Consider the following 15,680-nt stretch of genomic DNA (forward strand, 5'->3'; position numbering starts at 1 on the left):
AGTGATAGACACACCACACCCCCATGTAGGTGCAGGTAATGAGAAGATTCACACAAGACAAAAAGCTAGAAGGCAGGTTTGTCCAGAAAGGTCACTTTATTGGAAAAACCTAAAATGGACTTAAAACCTGCAGCCCTCCTCCCACAGCAGTGGTTTCAATGGGCTCCCCCAGTTACCTTAACAGACCCATTACAGACATGAGCTGCAGTACAAATGTTAAAAGTGCAAGTATTCTGAACTTCACACCCACTTTTATGACCTGGCAGGAAACACAAATGCTTCACAGCTCACAGAGAATTCGTTCACAGCACTTGGGAGGCAAAACTGGCTCCCTGCATTCCCCACAGGATACAAAATACATCACTCAGAGGAGAGTCCAATGCAGAACATCATAGAAGGTAGGGGTGAGGTTCCTTCAAATTCGTTTTATTGCAGTAAAACCTCTAAAAGGTAGAGCTGTACAAAAAGTCTAAACAGCATTATTTAAGAATAACAGCACCTTACGCTGCATTTGTTCTTATTTAAAATTCTATTTCCCAAAAATACATTCCTAAATATACAAACTATACAATCTTCTCACTTTAATGCTGGTTTCTGTGATGATATAACTTTAACCTAAAAATCTTCAAAACATCCATATACTGACAAAAACTCTAATATACAAATGCCTCGGTACCTTCATAAAACCACATAAATAACTTCAAAACCCAAACTGCCTTTGTAGAATTGTCCAGAAAGCAAATACTTTATGGTGATCACACATCATCCACAGAGAGCGTTGGAATGTTTATCCTTGGCCGTGTGAAAAATGCCATTTTCTCTCTAAAAAAAACATGATCAGTTGTTAATGCAACAGAAGTCTTGCCAGAAATGTCCATCATCCACATTAAAATTTATCCCACCAGCTGTCACCACAAGGAGCAGCAGCACATCCTCTCACAACCTACACCTCCTATTTACATATCAGACATGCGGCATCCTTACACTTAAACTCACAACACTGACCTTATCAAAAAGACATTTTGGAAAGTCTCAGGTTGTTGGCTTTCTAGGCATGTTACTTAGGGGAGCAAAGGGCTACTTCTGTATTAAACAAAGCATTTGTGAATTTGTCGCCAGGTGGGGAATGAGTTGGAGTGCTGCCCACTGCTTCGAGGTCACATGCAATGCTGCAGCTAGTTTCCCTGGCTCTCAGACCTTGTACTTTGATCCAAAAATACAGAAACTTTTGTTTAAGCAGAACGGTTAACTACTTCTACAAAGATTAGCCTTCCTCATCAGCACCTTAGTCACCCATAGAAAAGTCAGGGTAGCAGTCGATTTTTCCCTCCCTTTACCAGGGACCTTATACTCACCTGAATGACTGTACTTCCAGAGGCTCCTTCCGAGACTGCCCTCGCAGCCTGTGGACATCCTTGGCAGCAGCTCTCAGCATTTTATCAGCTTTGAGCTCACACTTGTGTTCTGTTTTTTCCACCTAAACAAATAATGAAAAAAAGCTGTTTGTGTTTCCAGGAGGAATCATTCTATCCCAGCTAATCCCCAAATACAGCAGTATTTCAGCTGCAGGTCTGAGGGGCTTGGAAGCTGTTGACTCTGGAATCACAAGCCAGAGAAGCTAAACTGAAGGCTTGTCAGCTAACAGACAGAGCTTTTTGTAAGGCCTTCTTCCAGCTCTTTGGTAAGAATCATGGGTGCCATCTGCACCTTCTTTGTATCTTCTTGATATATTTTTTTAAGCCAGCACATCAGCTCACGCAAGAACACGGTAACCCGTGTTCCAGCTGTGCCCTGAAGAGCACCTTGTACAACTCATACACCCGGTGCCTTAACAACTTCGTTTCTGCCTGGTGCTGAGAATGATAAATCACAGAAGTTGAGAAGGAGCCCTGTGCACGAGGGAGAGTGTGATGTAGGCAGAGTAAGGTACGTACTAACCATGACACACCACAGCTACCACGGACTGGGAGGCTGCACTTCACAAAACAGAGGGCATTTGTGACTTCTTTGTGATTTGCACCTGTGCTAAGGCAGCAGATCTCTGTGCTGGTAAATGCACAGTTTCGGGACTAACAGAACTCTACAGGAAGCTGAAAATGGGTCAACTCCAGCAAAAGTGATAATGCTTTCAAAGTTGAAAGACAACTTTCATTAAAAAACCAAAATTGTTTAATGAACTGTTTGTTGAAATTCTTGGTAACTAGTCCTGTCTCCTGTCCATCCCTGCCCTGCAGCCCACCCTTCAAAAGCTGAAAGATAGATATTATTAAGCTCTTAAAGCCAGAAAGTGGGCTATCATCTGGCTTACATTGTATAAGGATCCTACTCTGAAGCCAAGTGTCATCCATGCACAAGTTTTACGCAGCCATTTTTTCTCTTAGAAGAAGAGACATAACTGCTACCTTCCTAACCCTCGCATCTGCGGGAAGGCAGGCACGGACTCTGCAATTGGTAAATACTGCACTGAGAACAGCCAGACACTCAATGACTGCAGCTTCCATTATCAATTGCTTGCTTGATGGAGCCGTAAGTAGAAGACAGGAGCGACTGTAGTGCTAAGGCTCCATTTCCTGACTGTCCAAAGTGCCTTGTTTCTCAAATCAAGCTTCTCAAACATCTTGAATAAAATCCAAGGGCAGGTACTACTCACTCGTTTTTCCACTAGCCTCAGCAGCAGTCGAAATCTCTCGTCATCCTTCACCCACTGCGGTAATTCTTTTTCACCCTGACTTTGAGCTTGTTCCAAGTGTTCCTTCAGTTCTCTCAGCACAGAGATCTCCTGAACCAGCCGATCATGCCAAGTTTTTGAAGCTTGAAGGTCCAGCTCCAGGTCTAGTGAAGTGCGGATTAGGCGCTCTGTACCGAAGGACTTGACTGAAGGCTGGAAAAGAAGGGGTGTAAGAACACAGTGATGGGAATTGTCCTGACCACTCCCCCACGAAGGGCCAAATACATCATGAGACCCATTTTCCCCAGAAATTCTCTTAGCACAAAGCATCTCTATTGATCCTGCTTCGCAATCCATCTCACGACAGAAAGCACAAACTCAAGCAAGTCTTATAAATAAACCTTTTTTTGATTTTGGTCTTTCCACTGAATTTCTTCCTTGGCAGCTTCTCCAACTCAAACAAATCTTGCTTGCACACCTTGCTCCTAAGTTTAATGTCTCATCCTCAGATGAATCCAATGCATGAGAAAAAACTGTGTTTGTTTTTTCCAGTAACATGTTGCCTTCTGCTAGTTTCAAACACAAGCTGCCTCAAGAAAATCATCTCCTTAGGAGCTCAGCATCAGTACCCCGGGGGAATTTCAGTGTTTGCCACCACAACGGGCTCAAGGGTTCATTGTGTGCCACAGAGTCACTACAACGGGGTCACATTCTCCTCACCCTCTTCCCCAGCTCCTCACATTTATTGTAAGTACTTTAAAATCTCGCAAAAATAAACACAGCAAAACTATTTGTGCTAATTCTGCTCTGACAAGATAGAAAATACCAGGAACCATCTTCCTAAATTGATTGTTCTAAATGAGTTCCAACTTAAACATTCCTGTCATATTCTGATATATAGTAGCCTTGAGACTTCTCACACACAAAGAAAAGGTTGTGAATAAAGTCACATGACAACTGATTTATGTTTGCAGATTCTTTCTTTAAAACAGTGTTCCCTTTTTTTGCAAGTGTCTACACCAGAGAAAAAAAACCAAAAGTGATGTTTACCCGTTTCACTCTGACACTTCGTCTCTCCATTGCATTTCGAACAAAGGGGGGCTTTTTGGATAGCGTTGAACTGTCACTATCACTGCGATTCAGCTGAAAATAAAAGTGAAACCCACATATTTGTCATGAAAGAAATACAAACAGTGCATATAGACATTATTAGCATGATCAGAGGGTTCTGTAAGTGGTTATAAGCAGTGATGTAAGCGGAACTATGAAGCCTTGTGAAAGGCTACAGCGGACAGCTGCCAGCCCAACCCGAGTGCACAACATGTAATCCATTTGGCACAGCCAGATCCTGCCACAAGCCTTGAACTCTGTTGGGAATAGACTGCATGGAGAGAGAGACACTAATTTAGGGTATAATATGGGACTCTACCCCACTGCCCTTCTCCTGTGCAAGTAACTAGGCTGTGCAAAACAGCCTAGAAAAATAAGCTCTAAGTAATTAAAAAACCCCACCACAACCTCTTTCCTAGTATCTGTAAAACATGGGGCTATTTTATTAGAGATTTCTCTTCTCAAAAATCACCTGTATTTTAAGCTGGTGGTGCAAGAGGTAGGTTTACCTGTAAGCCATCCATCCCCCTGGGTTTTTCAACTTAAGAGTTGTCATGTTACACACATACAGCCTGCCTTCTTTTGTGATTGTTTCTAGACCCTTAAAAAGAGCTCAACTCAAGTAGGGCTTAATTCCCTTCTTGTGTTCCTTCTCAAAGCTGGGGGTGGGGGTTGCTCTGCATGTGCTGGTACACAGTACATCCACCACCCAAGCACAGGCCACTGCTGCAAGTTAAGTAAGGTTTGTTTCTATGGAAGCACCTGCTTCCAAATCAGAGCAAACCTGCAGTTCAAATCAAGCTCAGCTGTATTAAGAGCATGCCCATTAGGAGAGGCCACGCATGATAAAAGACAGTGCTTGCTTGTTTGCCAATTCAATTTAAAAGACAAGTTATTTTTAGTTCAGGCTGACCCTCAATCAAGGAAATAATTGTGAACAAACATTTCAAAGCAGTGGAAGTGACATCCTGACCCAGTACGTGGCCTCTTCAGTTACCTTCAGACAAAGCACACTGGAGACTTTCAAGCTTCCACAATTTTTTTTTTTGCTGACATTATCGGATACTTACCTTTCCATTTCTGTCAAGCTTTCACGCTCACCTCATCTAAAGTCAGATGGACAGAGCTAACTCAGTTCAAGTTAGAAAAGAACAGTCTTAAAGCAGCAGGAAAGGGGTTGATATGCAGCTTGTTCATCACAGTGGCCGTTCGAGGTTAATTTGGGCATCTCAACATGCTGCATGTACCACAAACATATGTGCACACAGAAATTTTGTAAATTTGTGCTTAACACTATTAGTTCCAAGGGAAGATACTCTTTAGGAGGTGAGGACAGAGCAACTTCTGAAGTCAAAGGGGGAGAGAAGAAAGCAGTGTCAAATCTCTGAAAAATTCAGACTAAGTGAACATTGACATTATGCATTCATTATTAAAAAACAGCATTTATAACATCAGGACCACATTTTCCTTACCCGACACACATATTGACTTTGTGGTCCTGGTGAAAATGTTTTTGAGCGGATGATAGTGCTACCTCTGACAAACTGCGTTTGGGGTGGATTTCCTGCTCTTTTGTCTTTTGGGCGAACTACGGTAGAAGACTGTGCAAGGCTCTCTGTGTTTGTCTCTTTATCCACCTGAAAGACAGATACTGCAGTGTAAATGCCAGCTTGCCATCTTACCGATGACACATACCCGGGGCTCTCCGACAGCCACCTGTGATACATCGGTCCCAGAGGCATCACATTCAAAACCAAGATATTCTTTAGCCCTTTTCATGCAGGATGTCCTGACACTTCACTCGTTGAACTCAGTAGCTGCTACATTAACTGTATCACTCCCTAAGGGCTCTGCATTCATTGATCGCTGTACAACACAATTGATTCCAACAAGCTTGGCCTGTTGATCCAGTACATCAGTATGACCTGGCAACTTCACACAGAACAGAGGTATGATTTTAAAGACCATTCCCTTACTTGTTGTGCACCTGCAGCAAAGATCCAAATCGCTGTATGCACATGCACAGAGAGCACGTGTACAGCTCACATTTGTTAGGCTACCACTACATTCAGGATTAAACAAGGTCAAAGCCACAGTTGCATTAATGATAACAGTTTTCATGAGCAGCAAAAAGAAGGCATGAAACAATGCTATATTAACTGTGGGACAAAATGGTCATGTAGAGTTATTTTAAAATATTTCAGGTAGATAAATATCGATGATGAAGTTTAAAATAACTGCTGTAGCCTGAGCAATAGGAAGCTTAACTCATCTTTCTGTTTAAAAGGCCCCTGACTTTACCTTCACTGCTATTTCCATGTGCAGATGGGAATTCAGACTTTCTTCTGCTTCCCACAGCGATTTTCCAGCACAGAATTCTTCCTCCTCCTCTGCTTCATTTTCACTGATCTCATCCTGTTCTTCCTGATCAGGAACCTCTTCATCTTGCCTGTTAAGAACAGCTTTATTATTGAACTGGCCTATTGTGCACAATATCCTGGTGTTGCAGCAGGAGTTACCTCCTGTAAGCTGCTGGACAGAAACACGTCCCCAAGGCAGCCAGTTGTACCTGGCAGGTCCCATAGCCACTGAGGTCATGCAAACACAGGCTTATAAAGGAATAATTGAAACTGGAGTGAAGCTCCACCAGACAGCAACCATTACAGCCAAAAACTTCATACTGATCTTGCTGCAAAAGCAGCAAGCTGAGGGTTCAGCCACGTGGTCTGAGCTTAAGGTGAGTGCATCTTAAGGGGAGCTCTCAGGATGCCATTAATCTTAGTTTAAAAAGGGATGCTTGATGAAACTGAAGCATTGTTTTAACATCCTTTACAGCTCCTTTGAACTCACAGCTGGCTTCTCCATCAAATCCAATGGTTGGGCTGGCTTTTTATTTCAAATGTTGGGCTTCATTAATAAAAGCTGAATCTGAACCATACGAACAACAGCCAAAATTAATTTTCAAGCAAAGCCTTACACCATCCAGTAGAGCTTTCATGGACCTTCATAGAACATTGTACAAATAACAAAATTAGCATAGTGCTATTGACTAATTTTCAACATTTATCAGCTTTGTTCTCATTTCCCAAGCACAACCTCCAGAACAGAAGAAATAGAATTTTTCACCAAACCAGAAAGAGACAGAAGCAGCCTCCCACACCTCTGTATCATCTGCTTCTTTCTCTGCACATGAACCCCTAAATGTTCTGATCATCCCACTATGCTAAGACAGTGGGATGCTACCTACCAGCTCTCTCCACCAGTTAAAGTGCTTCTGCTTTCCTCCAGTTTCTTCTCCACAGCTTCCAGTTCAACAGCTGTCTGCTCTAAGAGTGCTGAGACAGAGTCCTGAGGAGAGCAAGAGGCTTTGTGTGAAGATATAACTCTCACAAACTGCAAAGCACCCAGCCTTTTGGTCAGAACAGCCCCAACCAGCTTTCCTCTGGTGGCAGGAGAGAGTTGTAGTCTCTACACCCGCCTTGTTCAAGCAGCCTGTTGCACATACAGTGCTCAGTCAAGCCTGTGTGAGCATACCTGGCCCACCTCCCCTAGTGTAATAGCATATGCACGTGTGCAGCTATAGGATGAGCATATTGCATGCCATGCATGTGCAAAGGTAAGTCTGTATCTTGAGTCTTTCAGCAAGTCCACGGCAGCAAGGTGAATTGTCTAGTGGGAAGAAAGGCAAGAGCTCACACATCACTTACACCAGACCACATACCACATCCCTCAGCTTCGTGAGGAGCAGATTTCAGTAAGTATTTAGCCCAGGACAAGGGCATATCTGTAACCAACATGTTAATTATTTTGCTGCGCTTAATGACATTTTCAAGTTCTAAATATAAACACACCAACCTTCACTCCTCATCTATTTTAACAGTCCTTCAGCCACATAAACTCTCTCATTAGTACTATTTGTAAGAGATTTGCTTGATTTAAGCAGTTCTTACTGTTTTTTCAGTGCAGAGTACTTCAGAGTGAATGTTTCCTTGTTTACTTTTCCTGTTTTGCTTCTGCAGATACTTATAACTAAGGAGGTTATACCAACGGGTTGATTTCTCTCCGGATCTGCATATTTCAGCAAGGCTAATTTGTGCTCCACCCTATTGAGAGCAAAACCACAGTTTTAGTGTAATACTAAAATGAACCACTACTACACCAGTAAGAAGGAATGAGAGAGGAAATCCAGAACTACTTGACTCCAGCAAGTTTGACAAAAAGAAAAATTGCCCTGTTTATCCCCATTTCAACAGCACTAGTAATGCCTTAGGTTTAATTATTTTTAACATCGTCTAGGACTTCCAATCCAAGTAGCAAGTGCTTCACCAGAGCTCCTGTGTACAAGAATCCAGAAGTATGAACAGCACTACGGCAGCCAGGATAAATGACAGGCAGAGCTTCAAAGAAAAAGAGAAAGGAACAGGAGATGAAGACTCCCTTTCAAGAAATACGCAAGGCTGACAAAACCCACTGCCTCAGACTGAGATGCTTTAGTTTTGTATATTCCATTCCTCTTCATCTGCCTTCTCATTTTTTACTGCACTACTTTTAGTACCCATCCTGATATATTCAAAACCAAAGTAAAACTGATTTGCAGCAATTTATTTAATCCATGTCTGAGTGGACTCCATTGCACCAGGTTAATGGTTGCTTATGTCCCAGCTCAACACACCCTACTCATGTTCTGAAGTACAGTACTCCAGAAATAGTTCTATTAAAATCAACTTGCTCAGGTAATACAGCGCAACAAAAGCAGCTCATCTAACAATAGGGGGCGGCTGCCTATGGCAATTCTAGCACTCAAAAACCTGTACTCATATAGATTTTAGTAGTGTAGATTAATAGCAGTTTTTTAAAAAAAAATCCTTTAGAGATCTTTAATATTCTGCAATGGCTTCCAAATTCCTCTAAGTAGTCCATTCTCAATTACATCACAACAAATGTTTCCAAAAGGAAGAAAAATGGGTAGGGTTTCACATTAAATCATGAGAGAAGGGAAATCTAGTAGTCTGACAAAGGAAGTGGGTTTTTTTTCCCTGATCAAAATTGTTATTGCAAAGAACACTATCATAAAGCTAAGGACTATCAAGAAAACCTTCACAGAAATTGCCATATATCAAAGTTTAAAATTTTGTCTAAATAAAAAAAGGAAACAAACACTAAGATACTGATATTAAAATTAAAATACTAACCAAACATTCTTCAAGGTGAGACTTATCTACAGTGCAAACATCGACTCTTAAAGTCTTCTGGCGTAAAGCTGGGTAAGAGATAGAAACCCAAAATACTTCATTGTACACAAGATTGTCTGAAGCTTCCACTGGTCTTGTGCGAAACAAGCAGCTTGTGCTTTCTGAACAGGGCAGAACAGCCACGCGAATGTTCCTGTTGAAAAAAGCGTTGCAATCAGCAAACCACCATACAGGTTTGCAGTTCCCTCCACTGCAAGAGCTCCATAAATCTGTAAGTGAAATTCATCCTAAGCACTGTGGACATTACTGTCCTATGCTATTCTTTGGAGTATCAGTCAACTGAGAAAAAAGGAACATCTCATCACAACATCAGAGACATGAAGTGGCATGAGTCGCCGTAGACTTCATCCTTCTGAACCTGTAATCGAACATCATGGGATTATGTTTTACATGGTTGTTTACATCTGTGCAACTTGTCACGCTGCTAACATGTCCTTTTGTAGGTAGAAACAGCTATGCAAAAGTGGCTCAAATTTTTGTCAGCTTGTACAGCACACAGCTGAATTTAAAAAACTTGTGTCTAGCTGTACATTTCCCCACACATGCATCTGTGCAGGTGTCTAAGGATGACTGCTGTAGCAGAACAAACGCCCCCTCTCCACTCGATGCAGTTGCTCTAGGCATTGCTACTGTTAAGAACCTTGCTGGCTAGTGCTAATTGCAGGCAAGTCTCTTCCTAGCAAATACAGACCTTTGAGGAAAAACCTGTATCTTATTTCTATTTGCGGGTTTATTAGTTCATAAATGTTGCTACTCATAACGAAGTGTAGAAGCATTTCAGAAAGGGTAAACTTTTAAGAGTGCGAAAAAACCAAAAGCCACCATCTCAGAAATTCCCACTGGAATCTCATGCAAATACTTCAATCATGTTTATTTCATCCACTTACTTACACTTTTTGATCTTGTTGTAACAACAGTGCTGGAACATTACTCAGCTGGATGACCAGTATTGCAAATTGTTTATTTTTGTCATCATATCTGAATTGGAAAAACACAAAAAAAAGCATTATTCTTAGGGAAGTCTGCCTTGGACTCCATGAATGAGTGCTCCACTTGTTTCATTAACACAATCAAACAACATTAACAATTTACAAACAGGACAAAACTATAATGGGACCATGGCTTGCCTAGAGTTTAAAACAAAACCAGTTTCATATTACACAAAGTTTTGCTACCAGAACATCCAGAATTTAGAACAGTCCAGAACTTTGGAATTCTGATACAATGGACTACAGGCATTGCTTTTCCTGGGGTCTAGCTAATTGTATTGTAACTAAAACCTTTTGAAAGGCCTTATATAATGACTGTAATACAAAAGAGTTACAAGTAGAAATACTTGAAGTACAACAGTGAAGATGTTATGGGTAACCATTGTTGATGGCCATGACTGGAGAGTTTTGCACTACTTATTTTTCCTCAAATCATAAATCACCTTCCACTAATCATTCAAGGAAGATGCCTGTGTGCCCACCTTCCTATGCCTTACCCACTATGTGCTGGATTCAGGTTTGATTAATGACTACGATTGCCATTTACACTCAGCAGCTTTTTCCCTCCACAAGCTGCACACTAAAGCAGACTGAGCCAGCAAATGGCTTTCTCCAGCCCAGCACTGTCGGTGCTCCCATTGCTAGCTTGCACCCTCATACCACACTATCACCAGTTGATTTCCGCTGACATGAAAGCAGATAACTGGGCCAAGGACCTCCTAGAGTCCAGTGTAATTACACTACAAAGAGGGCACTAGTTAATTGATACTAATAGGACAGGATAACAGGATAAGAAAACAGAAAGCACTGTATTTTAAATCCCATATATAATTCTTTCCATTGTAAGGAAAATCCAATTAAAATGTGTAGCACTTACCTCATTGCAATTTGCACTTTAGCTGTCCCAACTGCTTCTGTATCATCACTGTCAAACACCATCACTTCTGACACACATGGTCTGAAAGAAATCAAAGATAATTAAGGACTTGATTTCCTTCTTACTGAAGTGCTAGCATTTAGGTGATACAAGATCTTTTCCCTTCTGTTCAGGGGTCGTGTATATGGATTTTGTAAAATTAGCAGCTGAAAGAAAGCCCATTTAAGAATTAAGTGCAATCATCCTTACAGGTATGTATTACAGTGCTTATCAGCAGAAAGTAATATGTCTTCCCCCTTCACTGCCAAAAAAAGCCACACACAAGACTGGACAAAAATAAGGCAATGGGAGATTTTTAAAGGGTTCCCTTGACTGGATTTTAGTACAGACAGCTAACTGCCCAGCACCAGAAATAGGACTTAACAACCGCAATCCTGTCCTGCATCGTGACAGAAAAAATTCTGAAGTTTGATTAGATTCAAGTCGTTTCTTTAAGAAATCAAACTTCCCTCAGCACATCAGAAGTGACAGAGTACACTGAAACAGCTACCTGCATAGTTTTCCTCCCAGTGTACTCCTCCTCTCAAGTGTTATGCACTGAAAGTCCCCAAAATTACATCTGACTCGGAGGCTATGCTGTAGTACATTAAAAGAGGATTAGCATTCTTCTCTTTAAGTATTTTCCATATTACTTAGCACTCTCTTGTAGCTCATTACATTTCAGCTACAGAGGATAGTCGTACTGCTCATTCTACCCTCACCATTTATTATAGGCTTCAAAATGACACTGTAGTCATTACAAAGGTTGGCAAGTCAATGACCCAGAGAACATTAAGTAACAACAGGCGTGCAAGTGTGCATGGGATGCTTTCTGTAATTGTCACACATTATCCCTCCTCCCCTCTCCACAGAGCTCCCTATCCCGTGGAGCGGACATGGGGGGCCTAAGACACCCAATCATCTGACTGCTTGGCTTGCGCCCATGAGGTCTACTTTACAGAAGCACTGCACAGTCTTGTCAAAGTGAATTGTGCTGTAAACATAAAAAAATACTCATTTATCTAGAGAATTAATGAAGATAATGAATGAATGGGGGGATAGGAGATGATCAATTTTTCACCTCCACAGTCATGTCTTGCAACAAATGACCCCATAATTCATCTCAATGCTAATAAAATAGTAAGAAAATCCACGTTAGATGCAGCCAAACCAGGTATCAATAAGATCAGTACCTTCCAGTGAATTTTTTATCAAGGCACCCCAGCTAGCTTTAGCAAGCAGTAAGGGAGCTCCAGAAACCTGGCCAGAGCAGCAACGCCCAGCTCTGGCTGTAAGTTCTACACTTGGGGAGGTCCTGCAGAAATCACATACTGGACCCGAGCACTCAGGAACTGCATCGCAGCATGTACACATCCATGAGGCAGTTCAAGGTGCTTCCACTGTCTTCCTTAAACATCCCAAAGTCCTCTCACGCTGATGGAGGGCTGTCACCAACACCAGAATGGCTGACTGACAGGAGGGGAACTTTACACCTGCCAGATGGCTCTGCTACCCCCGTCACGGCAGCACTCTCAGCTTTCCAGCACCTTCGCAAACAGACCAGCTGTTCAAACAGTTCCTCTGTGAGCTTGCTTTCAGCTACTTCTGTTATGGGAAGCACAGGTCATTTTGATAACCAAATTCAACCTGCTCCTAGTTTTTTCAGAAGTATTAAGAAATCTGAGATTGAGAACTTCAGCCACCAAATTACAAAAAAGGTCATAACCAGCATTATTCCCGCTGACTCCTTTGTGCAAGCTGAGTCATTGGCTTCTTCCTAGAGAGAGATCTGGTGTCTACCTTTGTACAGATGCCTCATATACCCCGCTATCTCCAGCAACAGATTCATCAGATACTGCAGCTGACACACACGCCACCTTCAGTGCCGTCCCTCCAGCTGTATTTATACCTATCAGAAAAGCACAGAGGAAAATCAAAAACAGGTGTTAATGAAAACAAACCATCTGGATCAGGAGCAGCTTTTATCTTGCGACAGCATGTTTCTGAAGACACAGAGGACACATGTAGGGCAGGCTGTGCTCAACAGCCACCGTCAAGTTCAGGAACGTGCCACTGGACTGCCCAGGAGAGCAAAAAGCCCTGGACAGCCAGAGGAACAGCCCGTGTGGTAGAGGCAAGAGCAGTCACTGCACAGTCACTGTCCATTTAACATTTGGGTCCTACAGTAGCGTAGCCACAGGCTGAGGTTACACACTGGTTATGGTAGTGGGTTAGAGCTGGCTACCCCCGGAACCTCCGTGGGTGCAGGTCCTTGCAGGCAATGTGAGGAGAGGCTTTCAAAGCACCTGAAGGGCAGAGAGGTACCCACCGTGCATAAGAAGCAGAACTTGTGGATTCCAGTGAAGTTATAAATACGAACCAATAAAACAGCTTCTACTGCAAGTCACCCTTAAGCAGGCAGTAGGCCTTGTGGTCCTAGCTACCCCAGCGAGCAGCAGCAAGGCAAATGCTACTGACCAAGCTCTGGCCACGTACAGATTATGCTGAGGGGTACATCCCACCTGGAGAGCTTATACACAGAGTTTAGCTTCAAGGAGGGGAAACAGCAAAAAACCACCACCCGCCTACCCCAAACGCAAAAGGTTAGTGTACACAGGATAGATGATGGGTCCAGAAAGACTGGGTTAACTGGCTAAACATGGAAAGAAAGATTATAGGATTCAAAGTAGCAGCCACATAAGGAATGCAGGGAAAAGGAGATAGGGAAGAGAAACTGAGGGAGTTGAAGCAAAGCATTCTGCACAGAGGCGTTACCTCACTTCGATTTCTTGTGCTACAGAAGAGGGAGACATGCCCTGGAAACCTCTGCAAATTCTGCACCTTTTCACTTGAGCCATCGTATTTCTGCAGAGGCATGCTTCAGCCGAGAGTCTGAGAACTCTGTCCACCAAGGTGGCCAATGAGGGCTGGGGCATACCCAGCTCTTGGCTCCCCATCTCTGGCAGGGCTGCTCCAAGGGCAAGGAGGTGCCGCCTCGCCACACTGGGAGCAGCTGTAACCCTGCAGCACAAGCGTGGCAACACGCTCCTCCTCCGAGGGGCTTTCACCTTTCAGAAGCGGTCCCTCTTTCTCCTAGCCTTAGGAAAGCGCATGCCCCTAAACCAATATATGGTTTCCATCCCATATTTTCTTTATCACAAAGCTGTTTGTGGTTTTATGTTTGGTTCCCCCCCCCAAAGCCACTTGAAATAAAAACAGGTTTGAAAAATCATTGGTGCAAAAAGCATGCTAACTCAACAAAGGGTTAAGGAATAATATAAGGACTTGTTCTAAAATAAACAGTAGAGGGTGCTACAGGTAATAGGAATACATCGAGTGTAAGTGTGCAATTTGGGCCCATTTATCCATGTATTCTTTGACACCACCACTGAATGGTATTTTTCATCTTGGTATTCCCATGGAACTACTGGACAGAAATAAATGTCCAGACCTTTTCCCCATAGGCCAAACCACATGAATAAAACCTAGCATCTGTAACACAATATATCAGTCATTAACTGAAACAAATGGATCCATTTAATCCTGACATTCACAGTTTAATCCATCCTCCCTCCTGCTGTGTACAAGGGCCTGGCCCCTGCTGCACTCCACGTACTCTGGGCTATGCTGAAGGTATGTGGGCAGGGTCAAAATTATGTCTCTTCTTTCCTCAGTGCTGCTTTGTACCACCCCACCCCCCCCATTCCATGGTTTTAATATGAAAATAATTTCCTCCCCACAGGGTGGCTTTCTGGATCAAGTTGCTCGAGTTTCAACACCGCTCCCAGAGACGCCGCCCCGTGAATCCCTCCGCGTGAGGCTTCCTCGCCAGGAAGGACACCGCAGGTGAGACTCCAGCAGGCTCAACCTCTTTTTCTCCCTCAACTGCCAACACCATTTAGTCATTTCGACTCAGAAAGTCTTCATTTTCAACCACACCACATGACCACCTTGCAGCCAAGGGGGACAAATACAGAAGCTGCACAAAACCCAGCAAGGAAGCGGGTACCTGTTTGTACAGCAGAATGCTAAAGTGTAAACCCAAATAAAGATGAATGGGTTCCCTGGAAAGGATTCATCATGCAGCTATCCTTTTCCTTACCTTTTTTTTTTTTGCAAAGGACATGGAAGCTCAGCCCTGCAAGTCTCATGCACCCACTGAACCTGTAGCTTTTTCATGTGGCTAATTAACACAAAATTTGGATTTTCTGTTTTAAGTTTCTAAAGAGGTATCGCACTACAAAAACTTTATGAAAGGGTTCAGAAATGACTCAACTCCTTCTATATTTCCAAGCAGGCACATAGCACTTACTAAGTGTTTTTCACCTCTTTTTCCCCTCATATCAAGAATTCAAAGTTTGCTCTTCACTTGCTGCCATTTCCCCGTCCACAGGCTCTCTTGGACACACCATGACAAGGCCTTGAAGAGCCTTGTCCTGCACTGTCTTCACACCCGTGCCGCTTCCTCAGAGACCACCAGACTGCCAGATTCCGTGTTTTGCTATTGGTGTCACCTACATCGGTCAGGTATCTCGCGGGTGAGAGGGGAAACCATACTTTAGTGCCAAAGGTAGCAGAGGTTCTTTTCTAGCAGAAACAAAGAGCAAATCCCTCAGATATATACTACTCAGCTCTACTTACAGGAACACGTGAGCATGCTTTGCCCACGAGGCCAAGTACTGACCACCCCAGATCCAGCCACCACCACATTGTGGGTGTTACACTGAACAAACACACACCCCCCC

General features: G+C 43.0%; 1 protein-coding gene across 1 annotated transcript in view; it reads right to left on the reverse strand.

The window, feature by feature from the left end:
- Positions 1-171: 171 nt before the first annotated feature.
- WWC1 (WW and C2 domain containing 1) overlaps positions 172-15,680 on the reverse strand; it is a 39,856-nt gene continuing 24,347 nt past the window's right edge. Inside the window, exons 12-23 of the mRNA XM_009641605.2 lie at positions 12,736-12,844; positions 10,897-10,977; positions 9,922-10,008; positions 8,971-9,163; positions 7,729-7,881; positions 7,026-7,126; positions 6,080-6,227; positions 5,251-5,415; positions 3,719-3,811; positions 2,651-2,881; positions 1,356-1,477; positions 172-822 (exon numbers count right to left, since the gene is read on the reverse strand). Coding sequence (XP_009639900.2) covers positions 756-822; positions 1,356-1,477; positions 2,651-2,881; positions 3,719-3,811; positions 5,251-5,415; positions 6,080-6,227; positions 7,026-7,126; positions 7,729-7,881; positions 8,971-9,163; positions 9,922-10,008; positions 10,897-10,977; positions 12,736-12,844 — 1,550 coding nt within the window. The 3' untranslated portion in view covers positions 172-755. The remainder of the gene's footprint in view (positions 823-1,355; positions 1,478-2,650; positions 2,882-3,718; positions 3,812-5,250; positions 5,416-6,079; positions 6,228-7,025; positions 7,127-7,728; positions 7,882-8,970; positions 9,164-9,921; positions 10,009-10,896; positions 10,978-12,735; positions 12,845-15,680) is intronic.

The sequence above is a fragment of the Egretta garzetta genome, unplaced genomic scaffold (assembly GCF_000687185.1).
Source record: "Egretta garzetta isolate BGI_Z169 unplaced genomic scaffold, ASM68718v1 scaffold97, whole genome shotgun sequence".
Lineage (NCBI taxonomy): Eukaryota > Metazoa > Chordata > Aves > Pelecaniformes > Ardeidae > Egretta > Egretta garzetta.